We start from the raw sequence: 17,952 nt of genomic DNA, 5'->3' as shown, positions 1-17,952 counted from the left end.
AATTTAAAATAAATAAAATACTGCAACATGGACACACTGTAGTCGAGGCTTTGCATGGGTTACGCAAAACCTTGACTATCGCGGCTGCGCCGTATCAGCCATTCAATGATAGGGGGAGCCCCCATGGTACAGGAACTTCCAGTGCCGGATTAACAGCTTATTTTCCTTCTATTACTTACCTACTATTCATGCGGTCTGCCGTCTGCCCCGGGTGCCAAGCATCAGGGTGTGACAACCGAGTAACAACTCAGTCGCGCAAATTAGTTCTTTCCCATTGTCGTCAAAAATCATGGGGGCAATAGACCATTCTGGGTTGCCCTGGCTCCCCGCTACCCGCTATATATCCATCTTATGGAATGGGGGGAGGGGGGTGTCACCAACTCATGCTACGCTGTGCGCCCCTTTTGTCCGGCGAACTGGTCGATCGCCCAACCGCGCCCTACCCTAACACCGGCACCGCTACTGCCGCTACTGGTCCCTTCCCTTCCCAATAAAAACCGTCACGTTGCAGTTTAATTTCAATAAAGCATTTGAATAGCCAGTTATTAGTTATTAGTATCATAGCTCAAGAGCTAGTACCATCAACTATCATCTTAAAATCAGTAGCCCAACATCCTGGGGGGGCACCAGACCATATTATACAAGTAACAAGTACAGGAGAACTTTTCCTCCAGGTGGCATTACAAAATTCCATCCTGTTGTATATGCACATGGTGCATTTTATTTCTGGGGCCTGGGGCCCTCTTGGTTTAGGGGTCCGTGCCCGTCCCGTGGCATTTTATTATGTTTTAAGATGTTCTTGACTAACCTTTTTAGTTGTACGGATTTCTAAACGTTTGTGTCTATGGTATGAAGGGGACAACGTACGTTCTAAAACTACGTTATGCATGCATTTTAATACTTTCAAAAATTTATTGTGTTAAGTGCATGGACATTTTTCTGCGTTTTTTACACAATGATACAATTTTTTTAGTTAATTTATTGCCGCGGCAATAGTAAAATATTTTTTTCAATTTAATGATTTAAATTAAATTACAATAGTTTTAATTCCACTTTTGAACGAACGTTGAATATCCTTTCATTCTTCTTTCCAGTTTTCCACCATGTTGTATGATGTTTTTTCTCTTTCTCTCATGGTTCATAATACGTTGGGAAAGAAAGAAACAAAACATATTTACATCTGCCAGTAATGTAATTAATTTTTGCCATCGCATTATTTTGTGTGTGTATCTTTTCTGGATTGGTTTGTAATTTTAATTTATGGTAAAACAGTTAAAAGTTCTGTAAACTGCATTTAACTGCTTAAACTGGCTGATTTATCCAATAATTCAGTGACTGGGAGCTTATTTGACACTTTCACATACAACACCTTGCCAAGCTGTGGAATCAGCTGAGTTTGTTTTCATTTTAGGAATTTTTGTCACGAGTTGCTCCAGCACAAAATTCCCCCATCAGCTTATTATAGAAGCAACTGGAGGTATACGAATAAAAGAAAATGAACGAAATCAAGTCTCTGGAGCATGCTACTTTGAAGGTTTGTGAAAAAATATTTTCTTTGTGGCTAGTCCCAACCCAAGCAATGTGTAGTAACTGGGCAACAAGGTTGTTTATTTTTTGTTGCCCACTTCATTTGCATTACTTTTAATGCTAATAGATTCTCATAACCAAAATAAAGTAATCTAAGCTTAATTTGAATTTAAAATACTTCTTTTGTTTAGGTTTTTTGCTAGTATTTTTTCAACTTTGTAAGGTCCCATATGAGGTGTTCAACAAGCGGTACCGCAATGCACAGCGAGTCCTAGACGTGGAAGCTAGGCAGGTATCGAGTGCATGCTCCGAAATAGACAATGCCGTGAAGAACCAGAACGTCCCAACTGGAGAAATTGACTCACTGCTGGGAGGAATGGTATGTCATATTGTTAATGTATTGTAAGAAACGGAGCTAGGTAGTTTGTTTTTGTCCATAGTATTGTAATAATAAAAAAGCTGAAGACTGAAATGGCATATTAATTATTTTATTGCTATAGAATGATTAATGTATACTTGAGGAAAGTTCTGGTAAGCTACTAAGTTCAAGAAACAGTCCACAGATGACAGATCACATTTCAATGACTGTCAGTTAGGTATCCAATTTTTTTGTTAGAATCTTCTCTCAATGTGGCATATCATTTATTAAAATTATAGGATATATACTCTAACTAGTTTATTATTTATAACAGGTGGAAAAGTTAACAACGATGAAGCGTAAGGCATCTGAAGCGATAAACGAGGAACTGCAGGCAGCTTATGTGTGCAAGAAACGTCTAGAACATCTCAAAGAACATGCTAGTTCACTCTCTGAGACTAGCTCTCCTCAAGTCAGGGTAAGTAGTACAGGTGCTTGCTGGTAAAACCATTGCCAAGTTTACACTCCCATAATAGCTTTCTTGGTGTTAAAATGACTGTCTAATCATCTAATGTTCTGTATAGCTGTGTAGTGAGAGATAAGAATATGCACCAATAAGAAATTTAGTTTTCATACAATTTCTAGAAGTGAAGATTTTTTTATGCAAGGCAGATATTTGACTGCAATCACACCTGGTGTTAAGTGAGATGCAGTCTAAGATGGTACATATCGTCTGTAAGGCCCGGATTATAGTGTTCAGGAAAGACAGCAACAGGCAGCAAATTCCAGTCCCTAGCTGTTCCATTATAAAAAAGTTATCAAAACGCTTAGTGCGATGCATCCTTACTATCTTTTGGGTTTGTAACGGCAGTGGGGTTGTAACTGCACTTTTCTCTTTACGGCTAGCATGAAAAACTTTCCGAGTTCGAATCGTTTGCGTATTCGGATTGCCATCAATAGATTTAGTATGAAAACTACAACAGCGCCCTTGTGAACGTGTCGTAAAGTGAACTTAGTATGATAAATATCGCACGAAACTTATTTTGGAGAATCAAAACTGTCACGTCATCGTTTACTTCAAAGATTGAGGATCGAATTTTGTTGAATACGCAAATGATTCGAAGACGAAAGTTGTTCATGCTAGGGGTACGGATTATAGTGTTGAGAAAGACAGCATCAGGCAGCGAATTCCAGTCCCTAGTCCTGTTTGCATTATAAAAGAGTTATCGAAATGCTTAGTGCGGTGCGATGCAGCCTTACTACCTTATGTACTTTTCATTTCCCCTGTAATTTGAAGACGCCCAATATTCTTCACATTATAATCTCATCCACAGACGGCAATGAACCAGTGGCGCAAGGTGCGCCTGGACCGCATGTTGGTAGACTACTTCCTACGCAACGGGTACTACGAGTCCGCCGCCAAGCTGGCCGATGCCAGGGAACTGAGAGACCTCACTAATGTCGGTCAGTGCTCCATCATCATCAGCCATCAGCCAGTAGGCTATTTAATCAGTTCGATAGATACTCACCAATGTCGATTAGTAGTGCAACATCTTCAGTGGTAAATATGTTACAATTTGCCGCCAGTAGACTATTTACCTTGCCCAACGGATTAGCAAGCTGAAGTGGCAATGAGCAGGGCACATAGTACGCAGAACTGACGGCCGATGGGGCAGCAAGGTTCTGAAGAGGAGGCCGCGTACCGGAAAACGCAGCGTGGGACTTCCACCCACAAGGTGGACTGACATCATAAAGATAGCAGGAAAGCACTGGACGCAGGCCGCTACCAATCGATCAATATGGAAATCATTGGGGGAGGCCTATGTTCAGCTGTGGACGTCCTATGGCTGAAATGGTGATGATGATGATTCTCACATAGTGGGAAATTTTTCCTCAGCCTATTTACTTTAAATATTACTGCGGAAACAAGGTTAAAACGCACATGAGCGGAGCGTTCCTTCTCTTACTACGCAAGGTGCGCCTGCCGTCCTGCGATATGCGTCACGACATAATTTCATCTTCGATTTTAGACGACAAATGTATGGACTTCTCTAAAATCGATAAATGTCTACGATATAACAATACGTACTGTAGGCCTAAGATGCGCGCATCGACAATGACATGATATGATAAGACAATTTTCGATCACGTAGATAATTTTATCATTTTCCCTAACATGGGACCATCGATAGAAAAGTCTATCGACCGCTATCGCGTGATAACCGAATTGTTGCCATATTAAGAAAAAATTGCGTTATTATGTTGGCCAACCTTGAAATATTTTAGCTCATTCGTTCAATCTCGTTCATTTCTGCTACTAATTCGGCTAAAAACACATATCTTAAAGCAGTGAGAACGTCATTAAAAAAAAGTTATGTCAATTTTGTTGACATTACATGACTGCTTGATTGTATTTGTTTGTGTTTTTAAAATTGTATTTTTATGTTTCCAGTCTTATTTTTAATATTTCTAAAGTACGGAAAATATCAAACGAAGAGATAACCAAGTTAAAGAAAAACAATGAAGAATTCCTAATCATACCGATAGTAATAAAGAATGAAGTCTTCAAAATTAACAGAATAACCGAACTCCACTACCTACCCCATAATGCGAGGTTTACAGTAATTATTCAACTTACATGAAGCAGTCAGAAAGTTTATTGAGATTTGAGAAATAAAGTTACACTCATAAGTAGCAAAGTAAGTACCTAAAGTCTAAAATATTAGCTATACTCCGCAGATCTTGATTTTCATAAGTAACAGCACCGGAGAAAAGGAAAAATATCTTTATTCCTACAAATAAGCTTTCACCTTCTTTCCTATATTTATTTCACATAGTTCTTTCACCGTGTAATAATACTGTGATCAATATTTTGTATGTAAACTTAAAATACAAATAGGATTAAGTAAATGTTTCTATTTATGAACTGTTTATGTAATTGTTATATTTATAATTGTGTTTAAATAATATTCTTTCTTTTTTCAGACAGTGGATGAAGAAGTGTGGGATTATGAGTGATTATTTCATTCTAAAGCAGACATAATCAAGTCTTGCTCACTATCATGAAAATTTACAATAACAATCAGCAAGAAAAACTTCAAGGGTACTGGCTAGGCTAACCAATTAATGGAATTCTGTTTGTATTTGAAATTATAAATAGCTATTGTAAAACAAAAGTTTTCCAAATAAAGATTTTGTAAATAATGGTTGAATTATTTTGAAATTACACTGCAATAATGAATGTATTGCCTGCGTCCAGCGCCTTTCTGCTACCATTATGATGTCGTCGGTCCACCTTGTGGGTGGACGTCCCACGCTGCTTATTCCGGTACCCGGCCTCCACCCCAGAACCTTGCTGCCCCATCGGGCAACATGGAAAGCATTGGGGGAGGCCTAAGTTCAGCAGTGGACGTCCTATGGCTGAGATGATGATGAATTTATTATAATGGAATAAATTGTACAAGTTATCATCCTGTCACATTAAAGCCCTTAAAAAAGACCACATGGAGGAATTAGATTTATAGTAATGTGGAATGTATGTATGGTATCACCATCAAGTTATAAAATTAGTAAAATTCATTTATTCTCATTGTTGTTATAGCAAGTTTGATTACACATCCCACCCAATGCTAATTTCTGACAATGACCTTGCCACTGTTTGATCACATCACCACATTCCGCCCCATTTTCAATAATTTTACAAGATTATGTACAGATGACAGTAGGTACTTAAATCAAGCTAAACACTGTGGGGTATCTCACGACATTTGCAACTTAATATGTATTGTCTGATGTACTGTTGACTGCCTACCTAAGTAGGTAAGTAATGGTTATTTTACAAGGTAGGTAATGTAATAATTAATATGTGGGTGGGACTGTGGGAGCACTAAGATTTTGCAGCTAGCGATTATAAACTGTCGCAAGATTCGCCTCACACTGATAAACTCTTGAACTAGAACTCAATCTCCACCTAGAAGTAAAAGTATCACAAAGGTGCTAGATTCCTTTCTTTGAATTTTACTAGCCTCAAATTAGTCGTAAAATGTCATTTACCATTATAAATGATAAATAAATAGAGTTAAAGTAGCTTGCAAAAAAGTTAATCTCCTATCGTCTTGCTATCGTGGGCAAGGATCGAGGACGATAAAAACACCACATCCTATCCTATCGTGATGTCAAAATATGATATAGTTAGCGCTTCATGTTAGGGCTTGCCAGGTTTATCACAAAAAAAAAAAACAAATCTATCACTATCACATTTTGACAGATGACATGATAATTTTCGGGGTGCCATGTTAGCGCCGGTAGATAAAACGATATAGTGACGTCAAAATCGATATAACGCCGCGATAGCAGTTTATCACGGCGCGCATCTTAGCCCTGCTGGCATGCTGGTAGACTACTTCCTACGCAACGGGTATTCGGTCCGCCGCCAAGCTGGCCGATGCCAGGGAATTGAGGGACCTCACCAATGTCGGTCAGTGCACCATCATCATCCATCAGCCATCATATACTACACTAACTAATAGATATAGGACTCGGAGGCGATTACAATAGAGCAATACTGGTCACAGTGATACTAGGACTCCAATGAAGTAGAATCTATATAGCAGCCTTTGGGTTCGCCTTCGAATATAGGCCTCCTCTTCAACCCTCCACCGACTTCTGTCCCTGGCCACACGCATCCAGTTCACTCCAGCCAGTGGTAGAAGTGATTGGGAGCCGTAAATAGAGATGGGCAGGGCACATTGCACGGATGAACCAGGATCGCTGGGCCAGAAAGACCCTGGAATGGAGACCCCGCAACAACACCCGCGGCAGGGGAAGACAGCCTAAACGGTGGACAGACGACATCCGGCAACAGGCTGGATTGAAGTAGAATAGCCGATCAAAAAAATAAAATAAAAATAAGAAGTAATTTCAGACCTCCCTATCCCACTGGGCACTCTCCATATGAACCAGGGGGCCTCTGACTGCTCTAAAAACACAGTAACCCGTAAATCAATAAATACTATCTATCTATCTATAGCAGTCTTTGGATTCTCCTTCGAACATAGGCCTCCTCGTCAACCCTCCACCGACTTCTGTCCCTGGCCACACGCATCCAGTTCACTCCAGCCAGTGGTAGAAGTGATTGAGAGTCGTAAATAGAGATGGGCAGGGCACATTGCACGGATGAACCAGGATCACTGGGCCAGAAAGACCCTGGAATGGAGACCCCGCAACAACACCCGCGGCAGGGGAAGACAGCCTAAACGGTGGACAGACGACATCCGGCAACAGGCTGGATTGAAGTAGAATAGCCAAACAAAAAAAATAAATAAAAATAAGAAGTAATTTCAGACCTCCCTATCCCACTGGGCACTCTCCATATGAACCAGGGGGCCTCTGACTGCTCTAAAAAACACAGTGACCCGTCAATCAATTAATACTATCAGTTGTGCGTAATCACTGAAACGTTGTATAATTTTGCAATTTGTTCGAGTATAAAAGTGCTTTTGTGGGGATCCTGATGATGATTGGTTAATATTTGCACATCTTCTCTCCGTTCCGCCCCGCTTCTGTCTTCTCTGTTCCTTTCAAATGGACAAGCCTTTCTTACAACATTCATTTCTATTCAAAACAATGTATATTTTGTAGATATCTACTGCGCGGCGGCGGAGGTCGAAGCCGAGTTGCTGGCGCGTCGCACGGCGCGCGGCCTGCAGTGGTGCGCCGACAACAAGTCTAAACTACGCAAGTTCAACTCCACCATGGAGTTCAAGATACGCATCCAAGTACGTGTGGCATCTTATCTGGTTGTTAGAGATGTAATTTTGAAACGTTTTTAGACTTTAGTCTATGCTGTTGCTGTGTGTGTGTGTGTGTGTGTGTATCTTTTGTGACACACAAAGGGACTGTACTATACTGCGCAAGTTCAACTCTACCATGGAGTTCAAGATCCAGGTACGTGTGGCATCTTATGTTGTTTGTCGTAGGTGCCATTTTACAAAGTCTATGCTGGCAATACTGTATCTATCCTCTGTCACACAGAGGTGCAGGTTCAACTCCACCATGGAGTTCAAGATACGCATCCAGGTACGCCACACACCGTCTTATGACGTTGGCTTTAGGTGCTATATCGCCTGCAGTGGTGCGCCGACAACAAGTCTAAACTACGCAAGTTCAACTCCACCATGGAGTTCAAGATACGCATCCAGGTACGCCACACACCGTCTTATGACGTTGGCTTTAGGTGCTATATCGCCTGCAGTGGTGCGCCGACAACAAGTCTAAACTACGCAAGTCAGTGTTGGCACTAATCAATTAATTTTTTAATCAATTAATTAATTTGATTAATTTTAATCATGATTAAATTAATCCTGATTAAAATAATCATGATTAAAAAAGTAATCATAATCATGATTAATTTGTTAATCATTAATCAATAATCATTAATTTGATTAACTTGATTAACTTCTTAAATGTTCTATCGAAAACAATGTTAAAACATTGAATTCTAATATTAGATGTTTGGTTTTAGGCTACAATTCTATGACAGGTCATACCTAGATAAATATAAGGTAACCTAGACTGCCCCCCGCCCCCTTCCCTCGCTGAAACTTCCGGTGCAGTCTTCCGACCTCCCGTAGGAGGATATCAGTCCACTTCCCCTACCGTTCCAGCACTTACTTGCAAGCCCACACTCCCACCACCTGCCCCCCACCCCTAGCCTCCCCTGAAACTTCTGGTACGAACTCTCCTGCACCTCCCCAACACGCAAAACCTCCTAGCTTAGCAACCCCACCCTTCTATTGAATTGCCCACGCGTGGGCCTCCCCCCGAAACTTCTGGTACGAAGTCTCCTGCACCTCCCCAACACGCAAAACCTCCTAGTTTAGCAACCCCACCCTTCTATTGAATTGCCCACGCGTGGGCTTATCCCCGAAACTTCTGGTACGAAGTCTCCTGCACCTCCCCAACACGCAAAACTTCCTAGCTTAGCAACCCCACCCTTCTATTGAATTGCCCACGCGTGGCCCTCCCCCCGAAACTTCTGGTACGAACTCTCCTGCACCTCCCCTACACGCAAAACCTCCTAGCTTAGCAACCCCACCCTTCTATTGAATTGCCCACGCGTGGGCCTCCCCCCGAAACTTCTGTTACGAACTCTCCTGCACCTCCCCAGCACGCAAAACCTCCTAGTTTAGCAACCCCACCCTTCTATTGAATTGCCCACGCGTGGGCTTCTCCCCGAAACTTCTGGTACGAAGTCTCCTGCACCTCCCCAACACGCAAAACTTCCTAGCTTAGCAACCCCACCCTTCTATTGAATTGCCCACGCGTGGGCTTCTCCCCGAAACTTCTGATACGAACTCTCCTGCACCTCCCCAACACGCAAAACCTCCTAGCTTAGCAACCCCACCCTTCTATTGAATTGCCCACGCGTGGGCCTCCCCCCGAAACTTCTGGTACGAACTCTCCTGCACCTCCCCAACACGCAAAACCTCCTAGCTTAGCAACCCCACCCTTCTATTGAATTGCCCACGCGTGGGCCTCCCCCCGAAACTTCTGTTACGAACTCTCCTGCACCTCCCCAGCACGCAAAACCTCCTAGTTTAGCAACCCCACCCTTCTATTGAATTGCCCACGCGTGGGCCTCCCCCCGAAACTTCTGTTACGAACTCTCCTGCACCTCCCCAACACACAAAACGTCCTAGTTTAGCAACCCCACCTTTCCGTTGAATTGCCCACGCTTGCGCCTACCTTGGGGGGGGGGGGGGTTGGGACTTCTCCCCTATCGTCAGCCAGCCCGCTTAACTTCTATCCTGACCCAATTTTGCTGGAGGATACCGGAAGAATAGAAGGAATTGTGAGAAACAAAACTAGTGCGATAAGTGTTTTGAGTAGTGAAAATTGACGCAGTTTTTTGGGAAAACGACAGTACAACTCCAGATCCCCCCTTTGCTAGATATTTTATAAGTCGCGGGTACCTTTTCATACACTCCCAACCCTTTTCTTATGAAAATAGTAGATAGTTAATCAAATAATCAAATTAACGATTAATGATTATGATTAATTAATCTTAATCAAAATTTTTGATTAATGATTAACTAATCATAATCAAAAAAATTTGATTATGATTTTAATCATTAATTTTTAATCATTAATCAGATTAACTTTTTGCCAACACTGACGCAAGTTCAACTCCACCATGGAGTTCAAGATACGCATCCAGGTACGCCACACACCGTCTTATGACGTTGGCTTTAGGTGCTATATCGCCTGCAGTGGTGCGCCGACAACAAGTCTAAACTACGCAAGTTCAACTCCACCATGGAGTTCAAGATACGCATCCAGGTACGCCACACACCGTCTTATGACGTTGGCATTAGGTGCCATTTTGCAACAAAATTGTAGGTAGTCTGTGCAAGCAACTGTATCTTCTGTCACATGCACAGGTATACAGGGTGGAAACGATAAGTGATCTCACTCGATTATATTTTTTAAACTATACAAGATATCGAAAAACTGGTTACTGATCCTGAAAGTGCTTCACGAGCTCTTTCTAACGGTATCAGTAATAGGTTACAGAATTAACAGGACCTATCCGAAAATTAAATGTTTTCAGCCTTCCTACAACAGGCCACAGTTCCAACTACTTTCTCTTGCTCTTATCAAATGGTGATTCTTTGCGATAGAACGAGACGATATGACCGGAAATGGGTAGCTGGAACTGTGTCCAAGAGGACGTCACTAAACGTAAACATTCAGACAACAACAAACATTCAAACAAGAACAACATAAGTTGTATACTAAAAACATGATTATTAAATTGCAGGAATTCATCGAACTAGTCCGCGAGGACAAACGATTGGAGGCGGTGCGCTACGCCAAGAAGCACTTCTCTACTTACGAGGAAGGCCAACTGGAGGACATTCAGCACTGCATGGGAATGCTCGCTTTCCCGAAAGACACAGGTTTGAGTCCTAAATGATATTTTTTTTTATAATTTTTCCTTTTCTAATCTGCTACTTGGCAATCTGTTTCCGTGAAACAATGATAATAATAATAATCTGTCTGATTCCAATCCGGTCCTTGAGGTGTTCAGTAAGAGACTAGTCCAGTGAGTTATCTCTTATTCTTTCACTGCGTATCTTTTCGCTAGGTTTTGAATGCTATGTCTCTTCAGTCTAGAAAAGTGGAGACTGCCAGTTCCTTGCAGTTGAGAGGTGAGTTCGTTTCTGTGACTATCCAGTCTCAGTTGGTAACTTTTTGTACTTTTCAATTTGCTGTTTCACTGTATCCATGTACATAATCTTGTTACTGACACAGGGAGGTATCTTAAAAATGCCTCTAATGGTTTTGCTCTGGAACCTTTCGAGTATTTCTATGTTGCTGTGACTTGCTGAGCCCCATAGTTGGATCCCGTAGGTCCAGATTGATCTAAATAAATAAAACCTTTTTATATGGGCACTTTTACAGAACCACAGAATTATTGGAAGGAGTACAAATGGACAGCGCAGTTCCGCTGGGAACTTAGTTTACTGGATGCAAGCGCAATGCTTATTAGAGAGAGCTTCGTTTTACAAGCACAGGTTTTACTGGTAGGAGCACAGATTTACTGGGAGAGGCATATGTCTACTGTGATATGCACAGGTCTCACTTTTAACAGCACAACTCCACCTCTTTCACAAATGTGCAGCCATTACCAGTCGCTGCTGGCGCAGTTCCGCTAGGAATAACATCATTTACTAAGAAACATACGCCCGTATTCACAAACATTACTATAAGGTCTCACAGTGCGCGTGCACGCACAGGGTGACACACGAACCAATCACAGAGCTCTATTCAACGCTGTGCGTTCGATTTGCTGCTTCACTTAAGCAAGCATCGTTTGTGAATATGGGCGATAAAGTTTTGATTGAGATAGGCACAGGTTAATTGGTAGGGGCACATGTTAACTGGCTAACTGTTTTCATTACTTAAGTTTACTGGGTGCAAGGATAGGCACAGGTTGTACTGTGTAAATTGTTTACTGGTAGGAACACAGGTATACTGGTAGGAGCACATGTTAATTGGTAGGTGCACAGATCAACTGTAAAGCCTTTCCAGATGTGCAGTCATACCAGTCGCTACAGTTAAAAACAAAGTTTAATAGGTGCAAGCGCAATGCTTATTAGACAGAGCTTAGTTTTACAGGCACAGGTTTTAATGGTAGGAGTACAGGTTAACTGGTCGACGACTACTGGAATAGGCGGCATATGTCTGGGTCTATTGGGACAGGTTTACTGTTAAGTTCACAGGTCTACTGTTAACAGTACAGGTCCACTATTAACAGCACAGGTTCACTTTTAAATGCACAGGCCCACTTTTAACAGCACGGATCCACTTTTCCTTTCCAGACGTGCAGCCCTACCAGTCGCTGCTAGCTGGCGCCTTTGGTCGGCGCTGGTGGCTAAGTTCCGCTAGGAATAACACGCACATAAATTTAACTGGGTGCAATATTAGACAGAGCTTAGTATTGATTGAGATAGGCACAGGTTGTACTGGTAGGGACACAGGTGTACTGGTAGGAGCACAGATTTATTGGTCATGTCGTATGTCTACTGGTATATGCACAGCTTAACTGGTAGGTGCACAGCTCAACTGTAAACCCTCTCTCCTTCAGATGTGCAGCCATACCAATCCCTGCTAGCAGGCGCCCGCTGGACGGCGCTTGTGGCTAAGTTCCGCAAGGAAACCGCTAAAAATAGAGCTTAGTTTTAATTAGGATAGGCACAGGTTGTAATAGTTTAAACACTGTTTACTGTTAGGTGTACAGATTTACTGGGAGAGGCACATGTCGACTGGGATAAGCACAACTGTTTAGTTCACAGGTTCACTTTTAATAGCACAGGTCCACTTTTAACAGCACAACTCCCCTTCTTAACAGACGTGCAGCCATACCAGTCGTTGTTAGCTGGCGCCTGCTGGACGGCTCTGGTGGCTAAGTTCCGCTAGGAAACCGCTAAAAAACAAAGATTTCTGGGTGCAAGCGCAATGCTTATTAGACAGAGCTTAGTTTTGATTGAGATAGGCACAGGTTGTACTTATTAATTATTAGGTATTTTCTAATACTGTGCTTCTACCAGTACAACCTGTGCATTTATCAATAAATTTGTGCTTCTACCAGTAGGTAGATGATAGATGCCTACCTACTGGGATACGCACAATCTTTACTGTTAAGTGCTCCATTTTTAGATGCACAGGTCCACTTTTAACAGCACAACTCCTCTTTACAGACGTGCAGCCATACCAGTCGCTCCTAGCTGGCGCGCGCTGGACAGCACTAGTGGCGCAATTCCGCTGGGAGCACGCGCGGCTGCTGCACCCCGCGCGGCTGCCGGCGCTGCCCGTGTGTCTGCAGCTGGGGCTGGCCGCGCTGAATACTCCATATCCTTTACAAAACATGTGTCTAATAAACTTGATAGCAAATGATTTTGGACCCTATGTTAAAGGCGTAAGGTTCAAAATGCATTGGGGATTTGATATTTTGTGATAAGTCCGCGAGCTTAGCTCGGGCTTTCCGCGCTCAACATACCATATCCTTTACATTGTAAAGTTGACAATACGTTGTTTACTATAGGTAGTCGGGGTGTCACATGATTTTGTGCCCTATTGTAAGGGCGTAGGGTTCAAAATGCATTGATTAAGGACTTCACATTTTATGACGGGCCTGTGAGTTTAGCTCCGGCTCTCCTTAATATGGTTGCTTGCGGTGTCACATGATCAAAATGCATCGACTGAAGACTTTACGTTTTGTGACAGAGACACGGGCCTGTGAGTTTAGTTACTTCGTCGCATTAAACACGTCATACCGGTTACGGGTGTGTTGTAAAAGGAGTGGCTGAACGATTTTGAACCGTATTGCCTTAGTTAAGTTAGCCCGTCGCGTCAAACACGCTATATCGGTTCCTACATAGCATATCGGAGTGTTGTGTAATGAGTGGCTGATTTTGAACCGTATTGCCTTCGCTATAAGGCTCAGTCCCTCGGCGCAGTTCCGCTGGGAGCACGCGCGGCTGCTGCACCCCGCGCGGCTGCCGGCGCTGCCCGTGTGCCTGCAGCTGGGGCTGGCCGCGCTCAACACGCCATATCCTTTACATTATAAAATATACGTTGTTTGCAATACTATGGGGGTGTAATGTGATTTTGAACCTTATTGTAAGGGCGTAGGGTTCAAAATAAGGACTTGATATTTTGTGACAGGGACGCCGGCCTGTGATTTAAGCTCCGGCTCGCCATATCCTTTGCTATACGTTGCCTTATTCTCATATATACGTCAGAGATTCCAAAAAGAAAAAAAAAACTGTGATATCATATGACTTTGAATCTTATTGTGAAGGTATAAGGTTCAAAATGCATCGACTGTGGAATTGACATTTTGTGACAAGGACGCAGACCTGTGATTTAAGCTCCGGCTCGCCATATTCTTTGCAATACAAACGTTTGCTAATATAGAGAAACAATAGTCGTCGTAAGGCGCGCGAAATGTCGCGTTAAGGCCCATGCTTCTCTATAATTTTCGTATTTTAAATTATCGTATTTAGTTTAAATGTAATGCAAAAGTTTATAAACGTTTGTCATAATATCGGTTACTACATGGCATATCGGGGTGTTACGACTTGATAAATGGTTAAATGATTTCGAACCTTATGTTATAGGTATAAAGTTTAAAATGAATTGAGGACTTGACATTGTGACAGGTTGTAAGTTAAAATTTCACCGCCAAACATCAACATAATATCCTTAACTACACCGCACTCAGTGCTACAAAGAGAGCACGCGCGTGTCCGCGTGCCCGGCGTGCCAGCCGCCGCTTAACGCGCTCGCGAGGACTTTACCACACGCGCACTGCTCGCATTCGCGCTTAGTGTGCCGCATCTCGGGCCGCCCGCTGAACGAACACAACCAGCCGATGGTGCTGCCTAATGGACAGGTTTATGGCGAGAAGGTGGGTAATTATGTAGGCCAGGGGACACTTTAGCTCAGACAGGGGACACTAGCCCAGGTAGGAGACAGTCTAGCCCAGGTAGGGGACAGTCTAGCCTAGGGAGGGGGCATTTTAGCCCAGGAAGGGTCACTCTAGCCTAGGGAGGGGGCATTCTAGCCCAGGAAGGGTCACTCTAGCCTAGGGAGGGGGCATTCTAGCTCAGGAAGAGTCACTCGAGAATAGGGAGGCGGCATTCTAGCCCAGGAAGGGTCACCATAGCCCAGGGAGGGGACACTGTAGCCCAGGGAGGGAACACTATAGCCCAGGGAGAGGACACTATAGCCTAGGGAAGGGACACTCTAGCCTAGGGAGGGGCCATTCTAGCCCAGGAAGGGTCACTTTAGCCTAGGGGGGGGGGGGGGGGGGCATTCTAGCCCAGGAAGGGTGGCACGCTAGCCCAAGAAGTGGGCACTAGAGCCTAGGGATGGAACACTAGCCTAGGGAGAGGGCACTCTAGCCTAGGAAGGGGACACTCTAGCCTAGGGAGAGCACACTCAAGCTCGGGGAGGAAAACTAGCCCAGGGAGGGGACACTGGATCAGGAAGAGGACACTCTAGCCTAGGGAGGGGACTCTAGGCTAGGGATAATGACACTAGCCCAGGGGAGGAGCACTCTATCTCATGGATAGCGTCCATCATAGTCTCGCCAGCCGCCGCTCAACGCGCTCGCGAGGACCCTACCGCACGCGCACTGCTCGCATTCGCGCTTAGTGTGCCGCATCTCGGGCCGCCCGCTGAACGAACACAACCAGCCGATGGTGCTGCCTAATGGACAAGTTTATGGCGAGAAGGTGGGTAATTATGTAGGCCAGGGGACACTCTAGCCAAGGGAGGGGACACTGTAGCCCAGGGAGGGGACACTGTAGCCCAGGGAGGGGACACTGTAGCCCAGGGAGGGGACACTGTAGCCCAGGGAGGGGACACTATAGCCCAGGGAGGGGACACTATAGCCCAGGTAGGGGACACTCTAGCCCAGGTAGGGGACACTCTAGCCCAGGTAGGGGACACTAGCCCAGGGAGGGGACACTGTAGCCCAGGGAGGGGACACTTTAGCCCAGGTAGGGGACACTAGCCCAGGTAGGGGACACTCTAGCCCAGGTAGGGGACACTCTAGCCCAGGTAGGGGACACTCTAGCCCAGGTAGGGGACACTCTAGCCCAGGGAGGGGACACTGTAGCCCAGGGAGGGGACACTATAGCCCAGGTAGGGGACACTAGCCCAGGTAGGGGACACTCTAGCCCAGGTAGGGGACACTCTAGCCCAGGGAGGGGACACTGTAGCCCAGGGAGGGGACACTGTAGCCCAGGGAGGGGACACTGTAGCCCAGGGAGGGGACACTCTAGCCCAGGGAGGGGACACTGTAGCCCAGGGAGGGGACACTATAGCCCAGGTAGGGGACACTAGCCCAGGTAGGGGACACTCTAGCCCAGGTTGGGGACACTCTAGCCCAGGGAGGGGACACTGTAGCCCAGGGAGGGGACACTGTAGCCCAGGGAGGGGACACTGTAGCCCAGGGAGGGGATACTATAGCCCAGGGAGGGGACACTATAGCCCAGGTAGGGGACACTCCAGCCCAGGTAGGGGTCACTCTAGCCCAGGGAGGTGGCACTAGGACGCGTTTCTAACCCACTAACTGGCTGATGTATGCTATTTCATGTATTTTTATGTCAATAAAAAAATTTGATGATTTATTACTTGACACTGGGTAAATATGCAAATCGCACGAGAACCAATAAATGAAAAAGTTTGGGTGACATCAACATCAGGTTATTTAGTGTCTTTTTTCTAGATGAAATTAAGAACTTGTTCAACATTTGCCCAGATGGGTTGGATAGGCCTGATGTTCACATATTTCTCTTTTTTATTGCTCTTGATGTCTTTCTTGTGTACTTTACGTTTTTGTATCTTTTTTCAGGCAATCAAAGAAATGGTGAAGCTCGGCTCCATCGTCTGCCCGAAAACGAAAGAAGTATTCTCTATGAAGAGCGTCGAGAAAGTCTATGTCATGTAACTAATATATTTTATACATGTAAATATTATTATAGCCAGAACCACCCCGCACTTTTCTATACTCAGACTTGTATAGAACAATCTCAAAGACTACATAGCACATTATAAAAACTTTTAAGGCAATAAACGTATTTTTTGTGCCTAATTATCTTATTTTCATTAATTCCTATAAATGGCCAGTATTCTTAACACTTTTTATAATAATCTTGTTTTTTATAAGAATAATTAGATACAACGACATATTTTTTTTACAAGATTCTGTTTTTTATTTAATAGCAATCCCAGCACTAATTTATTTTTCGATATGAAGAGCTATGTAGTCTGTTATTTATCTTTATTTACATAGATCAAGATCTTTCCATTGTATTTTATATATGACCGATATTATAATACATTGTCTTAATATTTTTGCGGCGAAGTGGATTATAGCCATATTATATTTACATTTAATTTTAAGATCTGCTCACGAGTCTACTACACAGAGTTATTTTACCTAAAACTTATTTTAGTAATGCCTATATTTTATATTATAATTGGCATGTCATGCTAAGAAGGCAGCATTTATAATTTGCATGCTATTTCTTGAAATATACAATAGAGATGTCTCTATAAAAATAGGGTAAAAGGTAACGAAGATACATACACTGACTTGATACTATGAACGGCAATGGAACTTTGTAATGTTTTTAACTTTGTATATTATCATGTTTTATACTATAAATGAATAATCTTCAAAGTTGCCAATTTGTCCAATGTAAGATAGCATTAAAGATCTCCATTTTGACTTGATTTGAACTAATGCTGTGTTCAATATTATTATACGATCAAGTTTATGTATTAACTGTTATCTTTTTTACTCTGTTTTATGTAGTAGTAGATTGTAATGATAGTTATAACGTCTCCCTGTATCATACTCATTTACATGCAAAGATACATTGACAAAATAAATATTAATCTTTTAAGTAATCGTTTTTTCTTTAACATTCGCTCTCCTTGATGCCGTGTTCATTTCACTACGATTTGACTAATTTCTACGACTTCAA

At 43.2% G+C, this 17,952-nt stretch overlaps 1 protein-coding gene across 3 annotated transcripts; it reads left to right on the top strand.

The window, feature by feature from the left end:
- The first annotated feature begins 1,120 nt into the window (after nt 1-1,120).
- Nucleotides 1,121-17,871, top strand: LOC135083763 (E3 ubiquitin-protein transferase MAEA). 3 transcript variants are annotated; one of them, XM_063978503.1, is made up of 10 exons: nt 1,121-1,222; nt 1,412-1,534; nt 1,751-1,906; nt 2,220-2,363; nt 3,220-3,349; nt 7,526-7,662; nt 10,707-10,845; nt 13,150-13,300; nt 14,672-14,861; nt 16,815-17,871. In XM_063978503.1, exons 2-10 carry the CDS (start codon nt 1,496-1,498, stop codon nt 16,908-16,910), a joined length of 1,182 nt encoding a protein of 393 aa, XP_063834573.1. In that variant the 5' UTR covers nt 1,121-1,222; nt 1,412-1,495; the 3' UTR covers nt 16,911-17,871. The 3 variants fall into 3 exon arrangements, with proteins under 3 accessions (XP_063834573.1, XP_063834571.1, XP_063834572.1); XM_063978501.1 differs by having other exon boundaries at nt 1,134-1,243; XM_063978502.1 differs by lacking the exon at nt 1,121-1,222 and having other exon boundaries at nt 1,250-1,534.
- Nucleotides 17,872-17,952: the final 81 nt, after the last annotated feature.

Source organism: Ostrinia nubilalis, chromosome 24, assembly GCF_963855985.1.
Source record: "Ostrinia nubilalis chromosome 24, ilOstNubi1.1, whole genome shotgun sequence".
NCBI classification, from domain to species: domain Eukaryota; kingdom Metazoa; phylum Arthropoda; class Insecta; order Lepidoptera; family Crambidae; genus Ostrinia; species Ostrinia nubilalis.
The sequence above is the reverse complement of the archived record's forward strand: the minus strand, read 5'-3'. Positions and strand labels throughout refer to the sequence as shown.